The 26,869-nt window shown below is 47.5% G+C and overlaps 2 protein-coding genes across 3 annotated transcripts in view; both read left to right on the top strand.

Annotated features, from left to right (window-relative positions):
* Positions 1–25,391, top strand: part of LOC310689260 (uncharacterized protein) — a 28,924-nt gene extending 3,533 nt beyond the window's left edge. Inside the window, exons 2-7 of one of the 2 annotated variants that reach the window (XM_083466704.1) lie at positions 581–1,071; positions 18,457–18,538; positions 18,813–18,892; positions 20,922–21,048; positions 21,140–23,287; positions 24,314–25,391. In XM_083466704.1, coding sequence (XP_083322830.1) covers positions 646–1,071; positions 18,457–18,538; positions 18,813–18,892; positions 20,922–21,048; positions 21,140–23,271 — 2,847 coding nt within the window. In that variant the 5' untranslated portion in view covers positions 581–645 and the 3' untranslated portion in view covers positions 23,272–23,287; positions 24,314–25,391. Of the gene's footprint in view, positions 1–580; positions 1,072–1,273; positions 1,356–1,630; positions 1,711–2,353; positions 2,481–2,559; positions 5,974–18,456; positions 18,539–18,812; positions 18,893–20,921; positions 21,049–21,139; positions 23,288–24,313 lie in introns of those variants that run through there. The other variant, XM_083466705.1, reaches the window with a different exon arrangement.
* Positions 9,681–26,869, top strand: part of LOC310689274 (uncharacterized protein) — a 44,136-nt gene continuing 26,947 nt past the window's right edge. Inside the window, exon 1 of the mRNA XM_083466755.1 lies at positions 9,681–9,764. The gene's annotated coding sequence lies outside the window, so the exon portion shown is untranslated. The remainder of the gene's footprint in view (positions 9,765–26,869) is intronic.

Genomic DNA, 26,869 nt, shown 5'->3' with positions numbered 1-26,869 from the left:
AGGGACTCCTCCCCAGTAGTGTGTCTTGAGAACATTGGAGAAGCCAAATGCTAGAAACTGAGGCAGAAGCAGGAAAGAATTGGGCCCTGAATCGGGGGAGGGAGGGAGAGCAACCCCAGAGGACCCCAAAGTTGGCAGGTTGGCTGGCTTCTGTCTCTTCTCAGGAGACAATGGAAGAGAGTTCTTTGGGGAGGAAGTCAAAGGGCAGGAAGGGTGCAGAACCTGCTGTGGCTGAACAGACTATAGACGAGTGTCTAATTTACACTCATACAAATGACTCACTTGTCAATCACAGTTCTGACTTCTTTCACTGATTGAAAATACTGAAAGACAGGAGCAAATAGGCTGATTCATCCAACAGAAGTTCTCTAGGTTTCCTGCACATTTTGTATAGTAACTTTTCTTCTAGGAGGACTAGATGCTGACTTCTCCTTCTCCTTTTTTGAAGGCACTTCAGAGTCTGGGCTGTAGTCCAGCCCAGCCCTGGTTCTTAGCAAGACTCATCCACGCTTCCTCAGGGAACTTTATTCTTCCTGTGGCCATGTATGTTTCATAACAGAACAATGTATTTGCTTTGTAGGATTTGCAGACGCCTCTGCTTAGGACAGACGAACAAGGGCTTCCTTCTAATATCTTGGAGGCTTCATGAGAGCCCAGATGGATGAGGAAGACTCAGCTGGCCCAGAAGCAGGAAGAGGCCATGCCATCCAAACTGGGAGCAGTGGGGGATTCTGGGAAAGCTCCATGCAGAAGATCCTGGGTGAGGAGGACATTTTCCGCTCAGATGTGCAGAGCCAGCAGTTCAGGCAATTCTGCTACCAGGAGGCCAAAGGACCTCGAGAGGTTTGCAGCCGACTCCACCACCTTGACCATCGGTGGCTGAAGCCAGAAAGGCACACAAAAGCTGAGATGCTGGATCTTGTGATCTTGGAGCAGTTCCTGGCTGTCCTTCCGCCAGAGATGGAGAGCTGGGTGAGGGAATGTGGAGCAGAGACCAGTTCCCAGGCGGTGGCCCTGGCCGAAGGATTCCTCCTGAGTCAGGCAGAGGAGAGGAAGCAGGCAGAGCAGCAGGTGAGAGAGAGACTTTCCTCTGGATATTCCAGAGGGGCTCTGAACATGAGAGAGAGTATCCCAAAATTCTCTCTTAATCCCTCAACCTTTTTTGGAAAGCCTCCAAGGAATGAGATCGGGTCCCCCTAAAGCTTTTGCCTCTCCCATTCCTTTTCTAATGTTTCTCTCCATTCTCTGCTTCCAATCCCTTTTGCCCTTTCAGGGAAAGATTATCTTTGCAGAAACGGGCCTGGATTCCTCTGAGGCAGAGAAGACTCCATTGGAGACCAAAGAGAGACCACTGGGTAAGGAGGAAGGAGGGTTTTTTCCCATTTGGTCACACATTCTGTAGATTTTGCCACTCATCTGTGGTTCCCCCCCCCCCAACATTTTGGGGAGGACACTAGGGGCCAAGAGCCCAAAGTGGGGACATGTATTTTTACCTAGCTAAGATACAAATGTCAAAATGCACTCAGTAGGTGAGACTTTTTTACAGGCCCACCTGTAGTTAGAGATGCACTGCTTCACCTCTAAGAGAAGCATGTGAAAACGGCCTGCCACTTACCTTTGTCTCTCACAGGTGACAGAATGATGCTGGCAAGAAATGCTTATCCATCTTTGCATGAAGGCAGAGATGTAGCAGCCACGGAACCAGATCAGGTAGGGAGAATGAAGGATTGTGGCGAAAGAGTCCCTAATGAATCTCTCTCCTCCTTCTCTTGGATGTAAAGGCCATTGCAGGAGCCTTATGTTCTGAGAATGGTGAACAATCACCTCACGTTGACTAGCCTCCTGAGTGTTGCTAATATTATTTATCAGTTGTTGCAGTTTTATTTACAGATTTAACATTTAAGGCTAAAATAGGCTTCTAAGCAGTTGACAAATCATAAAAACAGTGGCCAGAATTCACCTTTCCCCTCATTCCCCTCCCTGTGACCCGCAGTACCCCCTGAAGTTGACTTTAAAGCGTTGTGAAGGTTCCCCCCACCTCCAGAACAGTAGATGGGGAGAGCCAAGAGAGGATCCTTCCATCTGGGAAACTGGAATCGATGAGCAGAGAGAATTATTTGAAGATCACCATGTGGCACTCCATCCATTCCCCCAAAGCTTAATACCAGTCATTAAAATACACACAAAAAACCAGTTTTGTTAAAACATTAAAATATGCATCCATAATTAAAATGTACAGCAAAACAATTACATTAAAACAAAACAGCAGTGAACAGGCAGAAAACAACAGAGCAATGTGAAGTAGATAATCTGTATGTTGTCTAAGAAGGGGACCTTTCCCTTTTTATTTTAGAGTCTGGTGTGCTTTGAAGATGTAGCTGTTCATTTCACAAATGAGGAATGGGAGTTGCTGGATCCTGACCAAAGAGCTCTGTATAAGGAAGTAATGGAGGAGAATCGTGGGATCATGGAGTCTCTTGGTAAGGCTGCATTTTGGATTACAATATCTCTTTTGGAATTCAGTCCCTGAGGCTGTGATCCATTTCTTTTTTGTTGCAGATGGTGATGAATCAGAAAGGAAGAATGAGGGAGACCAAATCTACACAATGGAGAAGCGGTATCAATATTTGGAGTGTATAGAAAGCATCAGAATAATTCATACAGGGGAGAAACCATATCAGTGCTTGGAATGTGGAAAGAGCTTCATTCAGAAATCCTATCTCCGTTCCCATAAAAGAACTCACAGCGTGGAGAAACCCTATAAGTGCTTGGAATGTGGAAAGAGCTTCGCCTGGAAGGTCAATCGAACAGCCCATGAAAGAATTCATACAGGGGAGAAACCATATCACTGCTTGGAATGTGGAAAGAGCTTCATCCAGAAGATAAGTTTCACAGGCCATCAAAGAATTCATACTGGGGAGAAACCATATCAGTGCTTGGAATGTGGAAAGAGCTTCATCCAGAAGAAAAGTCTCACACGCCATCAAAGAATTCATACAGGGGAGAAACCATATCAGTGCTTGGAATGTGGAAAGAGCTTCAGTTGGTACTACAATCTCAGTTCTCATCAAAGAACTCACAGCAAGGACAAACCGTATCAGTGCATGGAATGTGGAAAGAGCTTCAGTCGGAAGGATAATCTCACTCTTCATCAAAGAATTCATGCTGGAGAGAAACCATATCAGTGTTTGGAATGTGGAAAGAGGTTCAAGCATAGGTTCCATCTCACATCCCATCAAACAACTCATACAGCGACAAAGGCATTTCAGTGTTTTGAATGTGGAAGGAGCTTCACCCGGAAGGAAAGTCTGACTTCCCATCAAAGAACTCATACAGGGGAGAAACCGTATCAGTGCTTGGAATGTGGAAGGAGCTTCAGTTGGAAGATTAATCTGACTTTACATCAAAGAACTCATACAGGGGAGAAACCATATCAGTGCTTGGAATGTGGAAAGAGCTTCATTCGGAAGGAAATTCTCACTTCCCATCAAAGAACTCATACAGGGGAGAAACCGTACCAGTGCTTGGAATGTGGAAAAAGCTTCAGTCGGAAGAGAAGTCTCACTTCACATGAAAGAAGTCACAGCGAGGAGAAAGCATATCAGTGCATGGAATGTGGGAAGAGCTTTAGCCGGAAGGATTGTCTTACTTCACATCAAAGAACTCATACAGGGGAGAAGCCCTTTGAGTGCTTGGAATGTGGGAAGAGCTTCACTCATAGAGCAGGTCTCATGCACCATCAGAGAATCCATACAGGGGAGAAGCCCTTTGAGTGCTTGGAATGTGGAAAGAGATTCAGTCAGAGAACTGGTCTCATGTCCCATCAAAGAATCCATACAGGTGAGAAGCCATTTCAGTGTTTGGAATGTGGAAAGAGCTTCAGTCACAGTGCTAGCTTTAAGAACCATCAAAGAATCCATACAGGTGAGAAGCCATTTCAGTGCTTGGAATGTGGAAAGAGCTTCAGTCGCTACTCCCATCTCAGTTCCCATCAAAGAACTCACAGCAAGGACAAACCATATCAGTGCATGGAATGTGGAAAGAGCTTCGCTTGGAAGGAAAGTCTCACTCCCCATCAAAGAATTCATACAGGGGAGAAACCGTATGAGTGCTTTGAATGTAAAAAAAGGTTCAGTCAGAGCGCCCAGCTGTCTGTCCATCAAAGAATTCACACAGGGGACAAATGATACCACTGCTCAGAATGTGCAAAGAGCTTCATTCGAAGCGCCCATCTCACTTCCCAGCAAATAATTCATACAGCGTACCAGTCTGGAAGACTGGGGAAATATCATCAAAGGAAGAATGGCAAGAGAAGCTGATGTACTATGCAGAGTTGGCAAAGCTAACAGATAAACTGTCGGGGAAAAGACAATAGTGACTTTGAAAAAGAATGGGAACCTTTTACATCATATCTGCAGAAACAACAACAAAAAAAAGAGTCATTGGCAGGATTTAAATAAACATTTGCAATTTTCTTTACAAAAAATAGGAAACTTAATATGACAATATAGAAGTAAATATAAATAGCAGAATGTAATATAAGATGTAATAAACCAGTGATGGAAGTTGATGGGAAGTCCGCAGGGAAGGGGAAAATTGAAATCTGAATGAAATGTAATGATTATAGACATTGTTAAAAAATAAAAATCTAAAAAAAATGATTAAAAAAAAAGAAGAATTCATACAGTGGAGAAGCCATATAAGAGCTTCAGTTGGAAGAGAAGTCTCACTTCACATGAAAGAACTCACAGGGAGGAGACACCATATAAGTGCTTGGAATGTGGGAAGAGCTTTGCCCGGAAGACAAGTCTCACAGCCCATGGAAGAATTCCCACAGGGGACAAAGCATAACGGTGCTCAGAATGTGGACAGAGAGCCCAACTCACTTCCCATCAAATAATTTATAAAGGGGGAAACCATTCAGTTATTGCAGTGCGGAAAGAGCTTCAATGAGTGTGACAATCCCGCTTCCCATCAAAGGATGCCTATCAGGAGAGGCATAGAAACAGAGAATTGTAGAGTTGGAAGGGACTACCAGGGCCGTGGCAATGCTGGAATGTCTGCTGAAGCATGCCTGACAGATAGTCGTTTAACCTCTGGTGATGAACCTGCAAGGAAGGAGAGGTCACCATCAGAATTTTCTTCCTGATGTGTAGCCATTTGGATCCTACCCTCTGGAGCAGCAGAAAACAAGCTTGCTCCATCTTCCATGTGACCCTTGATCATCTTGGTCACCCTCCTCTGCACATGTTCTAGCTTGTCAATATCCTTCTTAAATTGTGGTGCCCAAAACTGGACACAGAACTCTGGTGGAGTCTATCCAAGTTAGAATACAGCATGACTATTTCTTCCCTCAATCCAGACACTGCGCTTCGGTTGTTGCAGCCTAGAATAGGATCAGCTATTTTGGCCGCTGCTGCTGCTGCTGCATTGCACTGCTGAAGAGGAGAAGTGAGAGTGGAAGAATGAAAAGTCTTTGAGTGGTACATGGGTGTTCTATCCAAGGGAAACTGACCACCGCATCAGCCGGAGAACTTCCTTAGTGCTCAGGTCCCCAGCTGTCAGGAAGGGAAGGCAGGATCAGCACCAGGGAGAGGATCGGAGGAGTGTGCTTCAAGGCCACAGCTAGAAAGCCAGCAGCAGAGGGAGAACATGCATGTTGTCTTGTGTGAAAACAACTCAAGTAAAAGCCTCACTATTTTGGAATCTCAACTCTCATGGATAGTAATGGGGTTACCAATTCTCCTACTCGGGCTCAAGCAACTAAGTTTTCCAAGAGCTTTTGACACTTTGGGAATGACTCTAGCAAATGCCTTTATACTTATCTACTGTCATGTATTTTGACCAAACTGCGGGAGGCAGTGGAAGACAGAAGTGCCTGGCGTGCTCTGGTCCATGGGGTCACGAAGAGTCGGACACGACAAAACAACTAAACAACAACAACACTGTCATGTATTAAATACTGGAAACTCATTGTTGGTCCTAATTTTCTGACGTGGGTGACCTTAGAATATGCACATACAGCCCCTTTGGTGGGCTGGAGAATACTAGGATCAAAATATTTGAAATCCCAGGTGACTCTAGAAACAACAAAGTCAGTTAGAAAGATATGGAACATATTGCCTAATAAAAATAAAGTTGATCTATACTCGCATGCCAAACTCGCCCTGTGGGGAAACCCCATAGTAAAAATTGCTTAAAAGATGGTACTGTGGAAAAATTGAGTGGAAACAGGTGTATTGACTCTGGACCAAGTGATAGATGAGGAATGTTATAGTTATGCTGCTCAAAGACAAAAATATCATCTACCAGTTGGGGCCCAGAGGCAATATCTTCAGTTACAACATCTCCTAACTGGTCTCTTTGGGCCAGGAGCTTTCTCAGTTTCTGAGACATGTGAGATGCTGGAACAATTGAGCAATTCACTTGAAACTAGAAAGCCAGGTGTCAGGGGTTTAGGAGCAGAGGCAAGGGCAAGGGAGGAAACAGAGAGCGAAGGGGAGGAGGCAGAAGAAAAGATGAGTGATGACGACGACCCGAGATCTCCGAGTCTTTCCAGTGAATCAGAGGATTCACAGAAAGGAGCACCAGTGGCCAGGGCAAGGGGGGAGTCTAGGGGGGCACCCCAGGAAGATAGAGCCAGAGGGGACTCAGAGGAGAGCAGTTGGAAATCGGGACCAGCGTCACCGCCAGAGAGCAGGGAAGAGGAAGGGAGCCAGGGGGAAAGCGCTGGCAGCTCACCACAGGAGGGAGGGCACGAGTCAGGAGTGGCCACACCTCCATCGGGGAGCGAAGAAACGGTTAAGCGGAAAGTGGAAGGTTGGGCGCGCGCGCCAAGTTCAAATGCAGAGGAAGGCGGCGCAGTAAGCAGCCCGGAAAGGGAGCCAGGTCCTAAAGCCCGGCGCAAGGAGACAGGAGGGTCCGGGGGGTCAGCGTCAGAAGAATCCCGGAAGGAAGAGACCCCGGGGGGTAGAGGGACCCAGAGGAGGACAGTCAGGCGGAAAAGGTGGAGCCGGGCTAGGATATTAAGTTGGTGCACACGGGGCGGAGACTCAGACGGAGCTTCGCCGATCTAGCTACTAGACGTAGAGTTGCACGCAGCAGCTTGAGAATGGAAACTGTAACTCAATAAAGACTTTTACTTAATGATCGCTGGCTAGCGTGATCCTCTGTGAGCTAGGATCTTCAAGCAGCTCTGACACCAGGAATTACTTTTTATACCTACCTACTAACAATAAAGGGACGCAGGTGGCGCTGTGGGTTAAACCACAAGCCTAGGACTTGCCGATCAGAAGGCGGTTTGAATCCCCGTGACGGGGTGAGCTCCTGTTGCTCAGTCCCTGCTCCTGCCCACCTAGCAGTTCAAAAGCATGTCAAAGTGGAAGTAGATAAATAGGTACTGCTCCGGGGGGAAGGTAAATGGCCTTTCCCTGTGCTGCTCTGGTTTGCCAGAAGTGGCTTAGTCCTTCTGGGCACATGACCCGGAAGCTGTATGCCGGCTCCCTCGGCCAATAAAGCGAGATGAGCACCGCAACCCCAGAATTGGCCACGACTGGACCTAATGGTCAGGGGTCCATTTACCTTTTACTAACAATAAATAAGTTTGATATGCAGTCCTTAAGGAATGATTGGAATAAAGAATGAGAAATGTCAATATTATCTGGACGGTGGGAACGTATTTTAGAATCTATTGGACTCCACATAGAGGTCTGTATAAAAAAGATTTGCTAAGGTTGCATTATGCTGGAGATGTGGTAATGTCTCCCTGAAATATTGGTTTATAGTCTCTTGGGCTTGCCATTCAGAAGGCTGGTGGTTCAATTCCACTTAACTGCGGTGAGCTCCTATTGCTCTGTCCCAGCTTCTGCCAACCTAGCTGTTTGAAAGCATACTGGTGCATGTAGATAAAGCGGTACCACTGCGGCGGGAAGGTAAAGGGCGTTTCCGTGTGCTCTGGCTTCCGTCATGGTGTTCCATTGCTCCAGAAGCGGTTCAGTTATTCTGGCCACGTGGCCAGGAAAAGCTGACTGCAGACAAAAGCCAGCTCCCTCAGCCTGAAGCGAGATGAGCGCCGCACCCCATAGTTGTCTTTGACTGGACCTAACTGTCCAGGGGTCCTTTACCTTTTTGTATACCTAACATTACTAGGTTTTGGGAGAAAGTGCTGGTTTGTATAATTATGGCCGATCAGAAGAAACTAAAATTTTCAGCAGAGAATATTTTTGTGAACTAAATACCTACTATATGCAAGTTAAGGGACAACGAAAATGGTAGCTAACACTTCGAGGCATCTGTAGACCAGTGGATTACAGTGGCAGAGGTGTCTTCGTGGGCGTCCAGGATCAGGCCCCCAGGAGACTGGAAGGAAGGAAGGGGGTGGGACAGGGACGCTGCCTTAAAGGGGTGGGACTCCCCCTACACCCACCCGCCTTTCACCACCCCCCACCCTTCAACTCGCCAGGCCCGCAGCCTTGCGGGGAAGGGCGACCCGTGAACGTGGCTCAGCTGCACGTGGGATCTGGTTCCTTCTTGTCTGGTTTTGGCTACAGCCAAGCAGGAGGCAAGGATGGGGATGAAAGGAGATGCAGCCGGGGGGGGGGGGGGCACGCTTCCCCTGCAAGCTTATCCTGCTCTTTCAGGCCAAGGGAGAGACCAGCTCAGATCCCCCAAAACACAGCATCTGGGGGGGGCAGCAATGCGGGGGGCTCCTGCGCTCCGGCTCTGGAGGAAGAAAACGTGGGGGGGGGGGTGAGCTTGGGATGTTTGGCTCGCCAAGGGTTAAAAGGAACTGAGCTGAATTCCTAGAGAGGAGATGAAGAATGGCGCGGGGGGGGACACAGGTCACTTCCTGCAAGGGGGGGGCGGTGGCTGTTTGGTGTGTCTCCTTTGCAAGCTTCGCCTCCTGGGGGGCTCCTGCTGCAATCGGGTGAGTCTCCTCTCTCTTTCCTCCCTTTGGGGGAGAAGGGGGTCCCAGGGCTGCAGGGGGGCCGTGTTCAGATCATGCGTGCCCCCCAGGGTCCTGCACCCCCTCCTTGCTCTCTGCAAAGCCGGGGGGGGCGGGTGGTTTTGCAGGAGGGCTGCAACCCTGTCCTTCCTTCATAGCAAAGGCTGCTCACCGCTTTGTGGGGAAACCATGGCTTTCATCCCCCCAGACCTGAGTTTGCTGCAATAGCCGAGGAGTCTCCTGGGGGGCCAGAGCCCAGTCTAGTCCTGTTGAGCTTCAGTCCGTCAGGCTGGAGGATGCGGACTGAGTGCTGGGATCAGTCTTAGCCTCTCTTGGAGGATGAGCAAGAGCAAGGGGGGGGGCTGGCTGGGCCAGGGAGGGGTCAGTGCCTCCCGGCAGGAGTGGGGGCTCCCTTCCTGCTTGGAGGAGGCGGGGTGAATCCGGAATGTGTCCTTTTTTTTGAAAATGCATCTCTGGGTTATTTGTGGGGCATAGGAATTCGTTCATTCCCCCCCCCAAATATAGTCCTGCCCCCCACAAGGTCTGAGGGACGGTGGACCGGCCCCCCTGCTGAAAAAGGTTGTTGACCCCTGTTTAGGCTTTACCTCCCCCCCATGTGTGACGGATTCACCCCGCCAACTGCTCCCCATTAAATATAGCAGACCCACCTCATTACACCCCCCCGGCCTCTTCTCCCACCCCCCAATGCTCCTTCTCCCTACCTCCTCTGGTTCCACAGCCGCGACTTCTCCTCCGCCACCAAGAAAAGATGGATGAGGCGGTCTTGCCAGAATCCCTCCGCCATCTGTGAGACAGAAAGGTGAATGAGAAGTCAGAGGTGGGAGCTGTGCATGGCGAGCGAGAGATGGGCCACAGAAAAAGCCTCATGTGCCGAGGGCATTTGGACATTGGCAGCCATTTCATATTTAATTACCGTATTTTTCACTCTATAACACGCACCAGACCATAACACGCACGTAGTTTTTAGAGGAGGGAAACAAGAAAAAAAATATTCTAAACAAAATAGTGGATATATGATTTTTGTGGTTCATGCTGTGGCCACAGACATGTGATCTGACAGTGAGTTTGGAGTAGCCCAATGCAAAAATCCCAAGGATCCATGCTTTGTAAACACGGAGGAGGGAAGGAAGGGGAACCATGGATCCTCTGCTCACGACTGCAGCAGATCCCCCCCCCCCGCCACCTGTAGGCATTCCCTCCATAACACGCACAGACATTTCCCCTTACAGGTTGGTCACTGATGCTTTCCCAAATTTGGGAGCTGGGAGCTGCCTCCTGCAATTGTTGCTAGGTCAGCCGAGTGTCTCCTTTGACGGGGTGCAGTGGGTATCTGGTCAGAAACCCCATGGTAGGAATTAGGTAGGCTGGGAAGCACACTCCATGCCATCCCTGTGGGTGGATATGAGAAGCTTGCCTTCCATAAGCCTGCCTGACACACGTCTGTGAGCAGAGACACTACCTTCCCCTTCTGAAGACCACACCAACCAGAAAGACTTCCTGGCGTGGACTCAGATGTAATGGTTTGGGCTGGGAAGGTACAATTGCAGATTGTCACTGGCGCTCTTTGATTTATTGACACAAAGCCAGCCAGTAATTCGGTGAACCTAGCCTTATCTGTGCCATTTGTGCACAGGGTTATTACCAAGTCGGTGCTGTGGTGCAAGGGGGGCTTCAGTTAAGTTCTGGAGGCTCTGGGTGGAGCTCTGCCAGGTGGAAGCGGGCTGGGGCATAATTTCCCCGATTGAACGTCCCACACAAATACCCTCCTCTGCAGGGGTGTTGTAAAGCTATCCAGGGGCCCTGCAACCTTCTATAAAGTTCAGTTATGCAAAAGGAAAGGAAAGAAAATGAGAAAATGTCCTCTTTCAATCCATGCTGGATTCTGGAGCCGTGTCAAGTGTCAGCGTGATGCAGGAAGGCAGGGTGGTCATCTCACGGGCGTTGGGCATCTTGGGTCCCTTCCAACAATGCTGGAGCGATGTCTGGGGTGAGTCGAAGGGGCCGGTGTAGATCAGGTGTCACGGATGCCGGCGTCCTTAACAGCTGTAGATAACAGGACAGTCTCTGGCCGGTTCACCTGTCAAGAGAAGAGAAAAACAGACACGGCAGCAACTGCGCATTGATAGATAACATTTTGCACATAGGTATAGTTCTAGGGTATGTGGCAGGAAGACTTCACACGTGGAACAGTGCAGGAGGTTAACATGGCAACCCTATTTTGACAGTCCTTTTTTTCTTGGGTTAAGTTTTTTGCCAGCTGAGATTTTTAAAAGTCTTTTTCTCTGCTCTATTTTTTTCAGAGCTTTAAGCTATGTTGCAAATTTCAGTTCATTTGCCAGTGTCTGTAGAAAGAACAATGCGCTCCTTGCTTCCGGCAAAGTTTCAAATTCCTCAAAGTATCAGTTCCTATGTTATGCTGTGGCTCCTTTTTCAGAGTAAAATTGCACCTTAAAAAGAAAAATACTCTTGACAAAGTTCACAGAAAGCGTTCACTTGCTTTTTTAAGAAAGTCACTTTTCCAGGTTAGTGCTTGGGGCAAGGGGGTGGGTAACCCTTGGCGTTCGGATTTATGTCGCTTGGCTGTAAATCCTAATTGGCTCCAGGCAGTAGCAGGTCAGAGTAGCTGGCTGAATGCAGCAGTGTCCTTCTGAGATAGCTGCCAAAAGATAAACTACTCCAAGCGCCTGGCACAAGGGGGGGGGGGAGGTGATGTCCTGTTACTTGCATGAATGAATGTATTAAAAAACAGTCTGTTCACATGCTTTCTGCAACAGTCTTTGAGCAAGAACAGAGATGAGAAGAAATCATTTTTGAGAAATCTTATTGTTCCTAGCCTGTGGGGGTGGGGTGTGTCGGGTGTGGGGCCTGTGGGCATTCCATTTTCCAGTGACCCTCTTGCCTGCAGATGGCGCACTGGCTTCTTCCCTAGGCGTCTTTTGCCCCTCCCGTGGATACCCTCTGGGATTACCGTATTTTTTGCGCCATTGGACGCACCCGACCATAGGGCGCATCTAGTTTTTAGAGGAGGAAAACAAGAAAAAAATATTCTGAATCAAATGTTGTATAAACTACTGTATTTAATAAACAACCGGTATATCAGAATCACATTACAGCCATGTAAAGTGAACAGCAGTCAACAGTGGCATTAAGAACCATCATCACTGTCATTAACAAATGAAGAGAGACTTTAAGGTTTGAGTACTCTTCTAGTCTTCTGTGAACCCCAAGAACTCATCACTGCTAAAGTCAGAATTTATGAAGCTCAGTTGCTCACAGTCACTGACATCACTTTCTTCGCTATCTTCATGTAAAATGCCATCTTCGTATCCATCCAAAGCATTGCTAATGCCACATTTTTTCCTCTCAATCCTCTTCCTCCCCTCTCTCAGCGAACAGCCTGCCAGCTGCTCGCAAACATTCCCTTTACTTGAATTACAGTCAAGAAACAGCCAAGCAGAGCTTCTCAGCGGCAGGCTTGGGAGGCTTTCCTTTTCCCCACTTTTCTCTCCCCCCCCCCACAAGCAGAACAGTCCCCTTTTCCAGCCTCCTCCTCTCCATCCCTTTCACCCAAACTCCTCAGGTGACGTCTACAATTTCTCCCCTTCACTGCTCCCTCTCCTTTGCCCTCTACCATGACTCTCCACTCATGGCAACCTATGGTACCTCCTCTCCCTTCACCCAGCTTCTTGGTCCCCCTCCTCTCTGTCCTCTTCCTCCCCTCTCTCAGTGAACAGCCTGCCAGCTGCTCCAAACCTTGAGGGGAAGGCAGGCTGCTGGCAAAGCAGCACCCCCCCACCCCCATTCAGCAGCCCAAGAGTGTGGGGCATGGGCGCACAGCCTGCCCACTGCTCCAAACCTTGAGGGGAAGGGCAGGCTGCTGGCAGAGCAGCACCCCCCACCCCATTCAGCAGCCCAAGAGTGTGGGGCATGGGCGCACAGCCCTCCCGTTCCTCCAAAGCTTCCCGGGGCTGCAGAGGGAAGCCGAGGCTGCCGGCAGGGGAGCGCGGCTCCACCACCACTACCAAAGACCAGTCCAAGAGTGTGCCGCACTCCGGCAATTTGGCTCCAGGGACCACACATTCACACCATAGGACGCACAGACATTTCCCCTTACTTTTTAAGAGTAAAAAAGTGCGTCCAATGGTGCGAAAAATACGGTACATTTTTGGCTGCTGGCTGCTTGCCGGCTCTAAGTGCCATCCTCCTCTCTGGCTGTTTCAAGACAAACCCCTAATTATTTTGGCCAGGTCCTCTTCGAAAGAAGGATTCTGATTTAGGGTGCTTGGAGGTCCGTGGTCCTGGGCGTCGGATGACTCCAGGAGGTCGTACACTTGGTGGGGTGGGGCCATCTAAGTGGAGTTTTAGCTGCCTCAATTGCAACATCAGTATTGTCCGCTGCCCTGAGGGCATGTATCTTGCAGATTTCCTCAATGGTCAATATTGTAATCCTAGGGATTTTAACCCCTCGGGTTTTAATTGTCTCTTTTTTTAACAGTTCTGTCCCATGCAGCTCTCAAAGCCTTCCCTTCTGTTTCTTTCTGTCAATTCACATCCTTGCATTGTGCTGCTTCTAGAACTCAAGAAGCCACATCCAGCTCACTCTTTTGGATTGCTTCCTGGCTCTATCTCACGCGGCTCTTTAAAAATCTTCTGCTCTTTTCTTTCTGCCAATTCACATACTGAAATACTCTTTGGGACTGTCTGCTTGTCCATTTCACCTGATTCCTCCTGAATTTCACCATTCTCAGCTTCCTCTTCTCTTTCTTCCTCAGTCTCTTTTCTTGGGGGTTGGGTATCCTTAGCCTGGGCAAGGGGGGGGGGAAGGACCTGTGTCCATCTGGGCAGGGGGAAAGGACCAGTGCCCTCACCCTCGCCTGCTCCCAGATTTGGCAACCCTTGTGCAGCAACGGGTGCAGTTGGTGCGTAGGTTGGAGGGGGCCAAATTACTCCTTCCTCCTTTGTCTTCTGGGTCTGGCAAGACTCCTGGTTTGTTTTTCTTCTAACTTGTACTTGCTGCCATACTGGGCACAGTTTTGGCTTTCACAGTTCTACTTTTCCTAAGCCATGGGGGACGGTCAGGAACTTCACATAAGTGTTTGGAGTCTATTTTTCTTCAGGGTTTTTTAAAAAAAATCCCCAATCTTCTCCCTTTTGTGGCGTCTGTCCAATTTTTCCCCAGGAAAAAACATTGCGGGGGGGGGGGTGTCGTGGGAGTTGTTTTACTGCTTTTTCTCCATGACCCTGGAACCCTGGGGATACTGGGACACTCCCTCCTCCTAACGTCATTTCTCTCACTCAGTCACAGGCCAGACGTTGCTTCCAACGTCTCACACACTCAAAACATTCACTGGAGTGTCCCCACACACACATTCAGAAAAACCCTTTTTTTTACCAAAACCAACCAACCAACCGGCAGCGCTTAGACTTCGACCGGGGCCCAGCAGCACCTTTTACTGCTTTTTCTGGGCGACACCAAAACCAGTGGCACTTTTTCTGCCCTACTGGTCGGGCTGATCAGGCCCTGTTTGTTTGCTTCCACCTATACCCTGTGGAGCCTACCTTTTTCCTCGAGGTCCCTTCCTTCGGCCGTTGCTTTTTCTCCGGTCCTTGCAGTGTCTCCACTCAGGAACGGGTGGCAATTCCTCCCACTGGAACTGCTGACACGAACCGAGCTGTTCACCGCAGGGACGCCTTGAACCCACATCCCTTATCCTCAGGGAATCTGTGATAATTCACAAAAAGCATGCACGAAATTCACAGTCCTGTGCACAAGCATATATACCCCTTTCCAGTTCCCTCCTTCTTTCTCCTCCTTCTTCCAGAGTCCTGCCCCATGTTGAGGTTCCTGAGCATGTACAGAAAGCTCTCTTGGGACTATTGTGGCCTCTTGGCCCCCTTCCCAGGAAAGGGGGAATGAGAGGAGTTCAGCATGTCCAAAGATGTTGCAACTAGAGTGAGATAAAAGTCAGTCTCAGGCCTGCTCTGACAGAGTCTATTCATTAGCTTTTTGAAGCATTCTTGTACTGATAAAAAGTACAAAAGTACAAAAAAGTTTGCCCTTGCCACAGCATCTTGTGAGAAAAGCAGAGAAGAGCAGAGAAAAGCTGTTTTGGATTTTTAGAAGACAAAAGGAATTTGGGACAGTTAGAGGCCTGGTTGGGGGGGGACTTCGGGCCTAGGTGGGGTCACTTGTCCTCATCTTCCTTCAACACGAATTTCTGCAATTTCCCACAGGCTCCCTTGTGAGAGGGGAAACTTGGTGATTTAGAGTCTTAGGAAGGAGCTGAACGGACAAGAACAGTTTTATTTACAAAAGAAGAGGTCCATGAAACAAATTTGGGGTCAGGAGGTGCATTCTTTCAAATAAAAGTTGGCTTATTACTTAAACTAAATAGATAGATCTCACTGTAGTACATGCACAGCTTTTCTTAAACTTCAGTTGCTAAAAGCTCTCTTGTTGCACTTCAGTTAAATGTTCAGGTTTCTACCAGAGGAGGTAAAAAAATTAACTCGGTTTCTGTTCATTTACTTAGTTCTGACCAGGGTTACACTTAAATACTTTTAATGCAGCACAGCTTCCTTCTCTGCCTCATACTTTGGTTCCTGAGCGAGGGGCATTTTTTGTCTGCCCTCCTCTCTCTTAACCTTCCCACTCCTGAGGGATTTCCCACAGACCCAGGGGATCCCCTCAGGCCTTGTTCTTGGTTTGGGGGGATCTCCTTTTCCTAGCAGATCTCTCCCCTCCTGACCGGAAGGAGACCCTGGATTAGTCCGTCTTCCCACAGCTTCTCCCTCTCCTGCCTCAGACTCAGCCCTCCAGATTACCATATTTTTTGCTCTATAAGACGCACCAGACCACAAGACGCACCTAGCTTTCGGAGGAGGAAAACAAGAAACAAATTATTCTGAATCCCAGAAGCAAGAACAGCAAGAGGGATCTCTGCGCTGTGAAAGCAGCAATCCCTCTTGCTGTTCTGGCTTCTGGGATAGCTGCGCAGCCTGCATTCGCTTCATAAGACGCACACACATTTCCCCTTACTTTTTAGGAGGGAAAAAGTGAGTCTTATAGAGCAAAAAATATGGTAAATCCTGCCTCCATACTCTCCCCAGACCCTCCACTGGGTCTTCTTCCTACCTAAGCTGTGAGACTCCTTCTTCCGGCTAGAGAGATTCTCCCCTCAGATCAAAGCCAGTTCTCCCTCAGAAAAGAGCCTCTCCGAATAATAATAATAATAATAATAATAATAATAATAATAATAATAATAACAATAATAATACCCCTCTCAGATCAGGCCCTGCCCAACTCTCTCCCTCAGAAAGGGCTTCTTGGGTTTTCCCTCCCGCCCTCTGCTGGAGCCTCGGAGGCACTGCAGCCCCCCACTCTGCTCTGGCTCTGAGGGAAAATACCTCCTGGGTTGAAGGAAAAGGAGAAAGCTAGGAAGAAGAAAGGAGACAGATAAACTGACCGAGGCTTCTCTTGTCATTTGTATTTCACAATTAGTTTACGAGAATATCTGCAACATATGGTTCATTATTAGAGGTCAGCGCCTGAGATTGAGGCAAATGCTCAGAACTACAGATTCCAAACACCCCCCCCCCCCGTTTCTGGAAGGTCTGTGTGTTAGCTTGAGGCTTTTTTTCCATGCTTGAGGCTTTATGTTATCATTATTTTTATTATTGTTTGTTGGTATTTTTACTACTATTACCACTGTTCCATAGCAGATTGCAACCATTTTAAAATATTTTTAAACGTCAAAACAAATAACAATCAGAGGAATAGGCTGGGTCCTCCGTTGTCAGAGGCCTTGGGAAAGTGGGGGAGGTGCCTGTGTGGGGAGGGAGTCCCCCAAGGGGGGTCTGCCCCCAGGATGCCCTCTCTTGGGCCACCCCCACCCAAGACTCTCAAGGGGGTGAAACTACCAAGAGGGCCCCCCTGCCAAATTTCACAGCCAAGAGGGTCTGTGGGGAAGAAGGTGGTTCTTCACATATTGGGGGGGGGGCTAAGTGAACCCCTCCCTGTTCAGGGCAGTTTTTAATGTTTAATGCTGTATTGTGTTTTTAATATTTGGTTGGGAGCCTCCCAGAGGGGCTGGGGAAACCCAGCCAGATGGGTGGGGGGTAAATAATAAATTCCTATTATTATATTATACTCCTGTGAGAACTTTGAATTGGACCTGGAAATGAAGGGACCACCAATGCCGCTGTTTTAAAACAGGAATTTAATGTGTTGTCAGGGCTTGTAATGGGAGGGATTCAATGAGATGGGGTAGACCCATGGATGCTCCTTGGAGAAAAAAGGGGGAAATAAATGCCCTTCCTAAAGAAAGGGAGCCCAGCCAACAATCTGGAGCAGATTCTGAACCATCCTCAAGAGCAGTTCCACTTAGAGGGCATTGCGATGATCCTCTCTGATCCACAGCAGAGAGTTCCCTGGCCATGTCATCTCTGCTCCAAGGGGACAGTGGTGGGCAAGCTGGCCGGAGCTGGAAAGGGGCACTTACCCAAAAAAATTATTTACAATCATAGGAGGAATGTGAGCCCTTCTCACTTGTTTATAGTGCTATCCTTTGGATCTCAGACCTAAGAAAAAGGGATTCCACCCCAGCAGTTTGTCTTGAGAACTTTGCACATTCCAAGTGGCTAGAAAATGGGACAGAAGCAGGAAGGAAATGGTCACTGAGTTCAGAGTCTGGGCTGTGTTGCAGTCCAGCCCTGGTTCCTAATAATATTCCGGGAATCTTTTTCTTTTCCTGGCTGTGTATCAATTTCATAACAGAACAATGTATTTGCTTTGTAGGGTTTGCAAAGGCCTCTACTTAGGAAAGACAGAACTTGGCAGTAGAACCAAGAACTTTCTTCCGATCTCTTGGGGGATTCCTGACAGCCCAGATGGATGAGTCAGAGTCCACTGGCCGTGAAGCAGGAAGAGGCCATGCCATCCAAACTGGGAGCAGTGGGGGATTCTGGGAAAGCTCCATGCAGAAGATCCTGGGTGAGGAGGACATTTTCCGCTCAGATGTGCAGAGCCAGCAGTTCAGGCAATTCTGCTACCAGGAGGCCAAAGGACCTCGAGAGGTTTGCAGCCGACTCTACAACCTTGACCATCAGTGGCTGAAGCCAGAAAGGTATACGAAAGCTGAGATGCTGGATCTTGTGATCTTGGAGCAGTTCCTGGCTGTCCTTCCGCCAGAGATGGAGAGCTGGGTGCGGGAATGTGGAGCGGAGACCAGTTCCCAGGCAGTGGCCCTGGCCGAAGGATTCCTCCTGAGTCAGGCAGAGGAGAGAAAGCAGGTGAGAGAGACTTGCCTCTGGATATTCCCAAGGGGCTCCGAAAAGGAGGGAGAGTATCCCAAAATTCTCTCTTAATCCCCCAACCTTTTTTGGAAAGCCTCCAAGGAATGATATCGGGTCCCCCTAAAGCTTTTGCCTCTCCCAGTCCTTTTCTAATGTTTCTCTCCATTCTCTGCTTCCAATCCCTTTTGCCCTTTCAGGGAAAGATTATCTTTGCAGAAACGGGCCTGGATTCCTCTGAGGCAGAGAAGACTCCATTGGAGACCAAAGAGAGACCACTGGGTAAGGAGGAAGGAGGGTTTTTTCCCATTTGGTCACACATTCAGTAGATTTTGCCACTCATCTGTGGTTCCCCCCCCCCAACATTTTGGGGAGGACACTAGGGGCCAAGAGCCCAAAGTGGGGACATGTATTTTTACCTAGCTAAGATACAAATGTCAAAATGCACTCAGTAGGTGAGACTTGTTTACAGGCCCACCTGTAGTTAGAGATGCACTGCTTCACCTCTAAGAGGAGCATGTGAAAATGGCCTGCCACTTACCTTTGTCTCTCGCAGGTGACAGAATGATGCTGGCAAGAGATGCTTATCCATCTTTGCATGAAGGCAGAGAAGCAGCAGCCATGGAACCAGATCAGGTAGGGAGAATGAAGGATTGTGGTGAAAGAGTCCCCAATGAATCTCTCTCCTCCTTCTCTTGGCTGTAAAGGCCATTGCAGGAGCCTTATGTTCTGAGAATGGTGAACAATCACCTCACGTTGACTAGCCTCCTGAATGTTGCTAATACAGTGGTACCTCTGGTTACGTACTTAATTCGTTCTGGAGGTCCGTTCTTAACCTGAAACTGTTCTTAACCTGAAGCACCACTTTAGCTAATGGGGCCTCCTGCTGCCACTGCACTGCTGGAGCACGATTTCTGTTCTTATCCTGAAGCAAAGTTCTTAACCTGAAGCACTATTTCTGGGTTAGCGGAGTCTTTAACCTGAAGCGTATGTAATACGAGGTACCACTATTATTTATCAGTAGTTGCAGTTTTATTTACAGAGTTAACATTTAATGCTAAAATAGGCTTCTAAGCAGTTGACAAATCATAAAAACAGTGGCCAGAATTCACCTTTCCCCTCATTCCCCTCCCCGTGACCCGCAGTACCGCCTGAAGTTGACTTTAATGCATTGTGAAGGTGCCCCCCACCTCCAGAACAGTAGATGGGGAAAGCAAAGAGAGGATCCTTCCATCTGGGAAACTGGAATCGATGAGCAGAGAGAATTACCGTATTTTTCGCTCTATAACACACACCTGACCATAACACGCATGTAGTTTTTAGAGGAGGAAAACAAGAAAAAAAAGTTTTGAAAGAAATAGTGGATGTATCATTTTTGTACTTCTTGCTGTGGCCACAGACATGTGATTTGACGGTGAGTTTGGGGTAGCCCAAAGCAAAAATCCTGAGAATCCATGTGGATCTGCGCATTGTAACCACGTTTTTGCACCATTGCAGCCCCAGGCAACAGCGGGTGCGTGATTTTTTTGGTGCAGGCTGTAGCCATGGACATGCTATGTGATCTGATGGTGAATTTGGGGTGACCCAATGCAAAGATCCTGAGGATGCATGTGGATCCATGCTTGTAACCACATTTTTGTACCATTGCAGCCCCAGGCAACAGTGGGTGCGTGGTTTTTTTGGTGCAGGCTGTAGCCATGAACATGCTATGTGATCTGATGGTGAATTTGGAGTGACCCAATGCAAAGATCCTGAGGATCCATGTGGATCCGTGCTTTGTAACCACGTTTTAAGTGGGGAGGGAAGGAAAAACAGAAGGGACAAGGAGCACGAGAGGGGTGTGCGGAGAAGCAGCTGGCTAACAATGCAGGAGAGGGGCTTAACGGGAGGGAGGAAAGGAAGGCAAAAGTCCCCCCCTCCCAAGCCAGCCTCCCCCCCTCCAACCTGCATGTTTTCCGGCTGCCTGTGAGTCCCTAGAATGCTGGACGCAGCACCGGAGCACGGAGAGGAGGAGGTGGTGGCTGTCGGCTGCACTCCTAGCCGACGGAACCTGAGCTGGGTGGGCTGGAGCCTGCGCGCAGTGTGACTAGGAAGGAATTAGAAGGAAGGACGCGATCCTTTCCTTTCCCCTCTGCTTGCCAGGAGGGCAGGGGATTTCCCTGCTCTTTGTTGCGTTTGAGCAAACACAGCAACCGAAAACAGAAGCGGGTGGGCAATAAGACCCTGAGGCAGAATGCAGGAAAGCAGCAGCTTCGCTTCTGCAGCCTTCCCTCCTCCGCGCGATCTGATTTTTGCCTGATTTTTGCCCCTGCACTCGGGCCAGTCGGCTCCAGGGACCACACATTCGCTCAATAACACGCACAGACAGTTCCCCTTACTTTGTAGGAGAAAAAATGTGCGCATTATAGAGAGAAAAATACGGTATTTGAAGATCACCATGTGGCACTCCATTCATTCCCTCAAAAGCTTAATACCGGTCATTAAAATACACACAAAAATACCCAGTTTTGTTAAAACATTAAAATATGCATCCATAATTAAATATGTACAGCAAAACAATTACATTAAAACAAAACAGCAATGAACAGGCAGAAAACAACAGAGCAATGTGTAGTAGATAATCTGTATGTTGTCTAAGAAGGGGACCTTTCCCTTTTTATTTTAGGGTCTGGTGTGCTTTGAAGATGTAGCTGTTCATTTCACAGATGAGGAATGGGAGTTGCTGGATCCTGACCAAAGAGCTCTGTATAAGGAAGTAATGGAGGAGAATCGTGGGATCATGGAGTCTCTTGGTAAGGCTGCATTTTGGATTACAATATCTCTTTTGGAATTCTTTTTGAAATTCAGTCTCTGAGGCTGTGATCCATTTCTTTATTGTTGCAGATGGTGATGAATCAGAAAGGAAGAATGAGGGAGACCAAATCTACACAACGGAGAAGCGGTATCAATATTTGGAGCGCATAGAAAGCTTCAGAAGAATTCATACAGGGGAGAAACCCTATCAGTGCTTGGAATGTGGAAAGAGCTTCAGTCGGAAGGATCATCTCACTCTTCATCAAAGAATTCATACAGGGGAGAAACCATATCAGTGCTTGGAATGTGGAAAGAGCTTCATTCAGAAATCCTATCTCCGTTCCCATCAAAGAATTCACAGCGTGGAGAAACCCTATAAGTGCTTGGAATGTGGAAAGAGCTTCGCTTGGAAGGTCAATCTAACAGCCCATGAAAGAATTCATACAGGGGAGAAACCATATCAGTGCTTGGAATGTGGAAAGAGCTTCAGTTGGTACTACAATCTCAGTTCTCATCAAAGAACTCACGGCAAGGACAAATCGTATCAGTGCATGGAATGTGGAAAGAGCTTCAGTCGGAAGGATAATCTCAATCTTCATCAAAGAATTCATACAGGGGAGAAACCGTATCAGTGCTTGGAATGTGGAAAGAGCTTCATTCGGAAATCCTATCTCCGTTCCCATAAAAGAACTCACAGCGTGGAGAAACCCTATAAGTGCTTGGAATGTGGAAAGAGCTTCGCCTGTAAGGTCAGTCTAACAGCCCATGAAAGAATTCATACAGGGGAGAAACCATATCAGTGTTTGGAATGTGGAAAGAGCTTCATCCGGAAGATAAGTCTCACAGGCCATCAAAGAACTCACAGCAAGGAGAATCCATATAAGTGCATGAAATGTGGAAAGAGCTTCAGTCAGAAGCATCATTTCACTCTTCATCAAAGAATTCATACTGGAGAGAAACCATATCAGTGTTTGGAATGTGGAAAGAGGTTCACCCGGGAGGACAGTCTGACTTCCCATCAAAGAATTCATACAGGGGAGAAATTATATCAGTGCTTGGAATGTGGAAAAAGGTTCAGTCAGAGTGCCCATCTCTCAACCCATCAAAGAATTCATACAGGGGAGAAACCATATCAGTGTTTGGAATGTGGAAAGTGCTTCATCCAGAAAAGAAGTCTCACATCCCATCAAACAACTCATACAGCGGAAAAGGCATTTCAGTGCTTGGAATGTGGAAAGAGCTTCATTCGGAAGGAAAGTCTTATTTCCCATCAAAGAATTCATACAGGGGAAAAACCGTATAAGTGCTTGCAATGTGGAAAAACCTTCAGTCAGAAGAGCAGTCTCACTTCACATGAAAGAAGTCACAGTGAGAAGAAAGCATATCAGTGCATGGAATGTGGGAAGAGCTTTAGCCGGAAGGATTGTCTGGCTTCACATCAAAGAACTCATACAGGGGAGAAGCCCTTTGAGTGCTTGGAATGTGGGAAGAGCTTCATTCAAAGAGCAGGTCTCGTGTACCATCAAAGAATCCATACAGGGGAGAAGCTGTTTGAGTGCTTGGAATGTGGGAAGATCTTCACTCATAAAGCAGATCTCATGCGGCATCAAAGAATCCATACAGGGGAGAAGCCCTTTGAGTGCTTGGAATGTGGGAAGAGATTCAGTCAGAGAATTGGTCTCGTGTCCCATCAAAGAACCCATACAGGGGAGAAGCCCTTTGAGTGCTTGGAATGTGGGAAGAGCTTCCCTCATAAAGCATCTCTCATGCGGCATCAAAGAATCCATACAGGGGAGAAGCCCTTTGAGTGCTTGGAATGTGGGAAGAGATTCAGGCAGAGAATTGGTCTCGTGTCCCATCAAAGAATCCATACAGGGGAGAAGCCATTTCAGTGTTTGGAATGTGGAAAGAGCTTCACACAGAAGTTAAATCTCAGTTTCCATCAAAGAATTCATACAGGTGAGAAGCCATTTCAGTGCTTGGAATGTGGAAACAGCTTCAGTCGGTACTCCCATCTCAGTTCACATCAAAGAACTCACAGCAAGGACAAACCATATCAGTGCATGGAATGTGGAAAGAGCTTCGCTTGGAAGGTCAATCTAACAGCCCATGAAAGACTTCATACAGGGGAGAAACCATATCAGTGCTTGGAATGTAAAAAAAGGTTCAGTCAGAGCGCCCAGCTCTCCGTCCATCAAAGAATTCACACAGGGGACAAATGATACCAGTGCTCAGAATGTGGAAAGAGCTTCATAGAATCATAGAATCATAGAGTTGGAAGAGACCACAAGGGCCATCGAGTCCAACCCCCTGCCAAGCAGGAAACACCATCAGAGCACTCCTGACATATGGTTGTCAAGCCTCTGCTTAAAGATCTCCAAAGAAGGAGACTCCACCACACTCCTTGGCAGCAAATTCCACTGCCGAACAGCTCTCTACTGTCATTCGAAGCGCCCATCTCACTTCCCAGCAAATAATTCAAACAGCGGACCAGTCTTCCAGAACTGCAAGACTGGGGAAATATCATCAAAGGAACTGAAGGAGGTGAGGACAGGTGACCCTGTAGCCTTATGAGGCTTTGCCCTTGGGTGGGAAAAAATATTGCGCCTGGGAAAGGGACAATGGGAGTCAACAGACACTCAAGGAATAGTTTCGGAGAAAAAGCTTTATTTCTACCATCCATGAAGTGGTAGAAGGAGCAAGTGTGATAGTTCACAAACAAGCACGAGTTCACAGCCATTTGCACAGAGTATATATTTCCCTTCCAGTTCCCTCCCCTTTCTCCTCATCCTCTTTTCTTGGGAGTTGGGGATCCTTAGCCTGTGCAAGAGGGGGAAGGACCTGTGTCCATCTGGGCAGGGGGAAAGGACCAGTGCCCTCACCCCTCGCCTGCTCCCAGATTTGGCAACCCTTGTGCAGCAACGGGTGCAATTGGTGAGTAGGTTGGAGGGGGCCAAATTACTCCTTCCTCCTTTTCTCCTGGGACTGACAAGACTGGTGGGGTTTTTTAACTTGTACTTGCTGCCATACTGAGCACAGTTTGGCTTGGGTAGTCACAGTTCTACTTTTCCTAAGCCATGGGGGACGGTCAGGCAACTTCACATAAGTGTTTGGAGTCTATTTTTCACCAGGTTTTAAATCCTCTTTCATCTACTTTCGTGGCGTCTTTCCAATTTGTTCAGGAAACATCGCAGGGGGGTCGTGGGAGTTGTTTTACTGCTTTTTCTCCATGACCCTGGAACACTTGGACACTGGGACACTCAGAATGTGGAAAGAGCTTCATTCGAAGCGCCCATCTCACTTCCCAGCAAATAATTCATACAGCGGACCAGTCTTCCAGAACTGGAAGACTGGGGAATTATCATCAAAGGAACTGAAGGAGGTGAGGACAGGTGACCCCACCAAGGCCCGAAGTCAACCCCCCCTCAATAATCACCCCAGGCCTCAAAACTGTCCAAAATTCCTTTTGTCTTCTAAAAAAAAAATCCAAAACAGCTTTTCTCTGTTCTTCTCTGCTTTTCTCACAAGATGCATGTTATTCTTTTCTCGGTACGAGAAGGCTTCAAAAAGCTAATGAATAGGCTCTGTCATTGCCAAGAATACTCAAGCCTGAGAACTGACTTTTATCTCATTCAGCTGCAGCATCTTTGGACATGCTGAACCGCTCTCATTCCCCTTTCCTGGGAAGGGTGCCAAGAGTCCAAAATAGTCCCGAGACAGGAACTTTCTGTTCATGCTAAGGAGACCCATGGGGCAGAAACTTTTAAGAAGGTGGAGAAAGGAGAGGGAACTGGAAGGGAAATATATACTCTGTGCAAATGGCTGTGAACTGGTGCTTGTTTGTGAACTATCACACTTGCTCCTTCTACCAGTTCATGGATGGTAGAAATAAAGCTTTTTCTTCGAAACTATTCCTTGAGTGTCTGTTGACTCCCATTTTCCCTTTCCCGGGCGGAATATTTTCCCCCACCCGAGGGCAAAGCCTCATAAGGCTACAGAACAAAGGTAAGAGAAGCTGATGAACTATGCAGAGTTGGCAAAGCTAACAGATAAACTGTCAGGAAAAAGACAATAGTGACTTTGAAAAAGAATGGGAACCTTTTACATCATATCTGCAGAAACAACAACAAAAAGAGTCATTGGCAGGATTTAAATAAACATTTGCAATTTTCTTTACAAAAAATAGGACACTTAATATGACAATATAGAAGTAAATAAAAACAGCAGAATGTAATATAAGATGTAATAACCAGTGATGGAAGTTGAGGGAAGTCCGCAGGGAAGGGGAAAATTGAAATCTGTATGTAATGTAATGATTATAGACATTGTTAAAAAATAAAAATCTTTTTAAAAAGATTAAAAAAATAGAATTCATACAGCGGAGAAACCATATAAGAGCTTCAGTTGGAAGAGAAGTCTCACTTCACATGAAAGAACTCACAGGGAGGAGACACCATATAAGTGCTTGGAATGTGGGAAGAGCTTTGCCCGGAAGACAAGTCTCACAGCCCATGGAAGAATTCCCACAGGGGACAAAGCATAACGGTGCTCAGAATGTGGACAGAGAGCCCAACTCACTTCCCATCAAATAATTTATAAAGGGGGAAACCATTCAGTTATTGCAGTGCGGAAAGAGCTTCAATGAGTGTGACAATCCCGCTTCCCATCAAAGGATGCCTATCAGGAGAGGCATAGAAACAGAGAATTGTAGAGTTGGAAGGGACTACCAGGGCCGTGGCAATGCTGGAATGTCTGCTGAAGCATGCCTGACAGATAGTCGTTTAACCTCTGGTGATGAACCTGCAAAGAAGGAGAGGTCACCATCAGAATTTTCTTCCTGATGTGTAGCCATTTGGATCCTACCCTCTGGAGCAGCAGAAAACAAGCTTGCTCCATCTTCCATGTGACCCTTGATCATCTTGGTCACCCTCCTCTGCACATGTTCTAGCTTGTCAATATCCTTCTTAAATTGTGGTGCCCAAAACTGGACACAGAACTCTGGTGGAGTCTATCCAAGTTAGAATACAGCATGACTATTTCTTCCCTCAATCCAGACACTGCGCTTCGGTTGTTGCAGCCTAGAATAGGATCAGCTATTTTGGCCGCTGCTGCTGCTGCTGCATTGCACTGCTGAAGAGGAGAAGTGAGAGTGGAAGAATGAAAAGTCTTTGAGTGGTACATGGGTGTTCTATCCAAGGGAAACTGACCACCGCACCAGCCGGAGAACTTCCTTAGTGCTCAGGTCCCCAGCTGTCAGGAAGGGAAGGCAGGATCAGCACCAGGGAGAGGATCAGAGGAGTGTGCTTCAAGGCCACAGCTAGAAAGCCAGCAGCAGAGGGAGAACATGCATGTTGTCTTGTGTGAAATCAACTCAAGTAAAAGCCTCACTATTTTGGAATCTCAACTCTCATGGATAGTAATGGGGTTACCAATTCTCCTACTCGGGCTCAAGCAACTAAGTTTATGGAGGATTTTTTCCAAGAGCTTTTGACACTTTTGGAAGGACTCTAGCCAGTCAAGGGTGACCAGACCGGCTTTATAAAAGCGAGACAAACTGCAGATAATATTAGATTAGTGGAGGTAGATCAAAATAAAGATAAAGACCAGTTTGTAATTATATCGCTAGATGCTGAAAAGGCTTTTGACAAAATCCGTAAACAGTACATGGAAGCAGCTTTACTTAAATTTGAATTTCCTTTGGATATCTTAAAAGGAATTAAAGTAATCTATGAAGCACCTACGTCAAGAGTCAAAGAGAATGGTAATCTCTCTGCCACCTTTCCTCAGGCCTGAGGAACCAAACAAGGATGTCCTATCTCG

The sequence above is a fragment of the Podarcis liolepis genome (genome assembly GCF_965112155.1).
Source record: "Podarcis liolepis genome assembly, chromosome: 12".
NCBI lineage: Eukaryota > Metazoa > Chordata > Lepidosauria > Squamata > Lacertidae > Podarcis > Podarcis liolepis.
The sequence above is the reverse complement of the archived record's forward strand: the minus strand, read 5'-3'. Positions and strand labels throughout refer to the sequence as shown.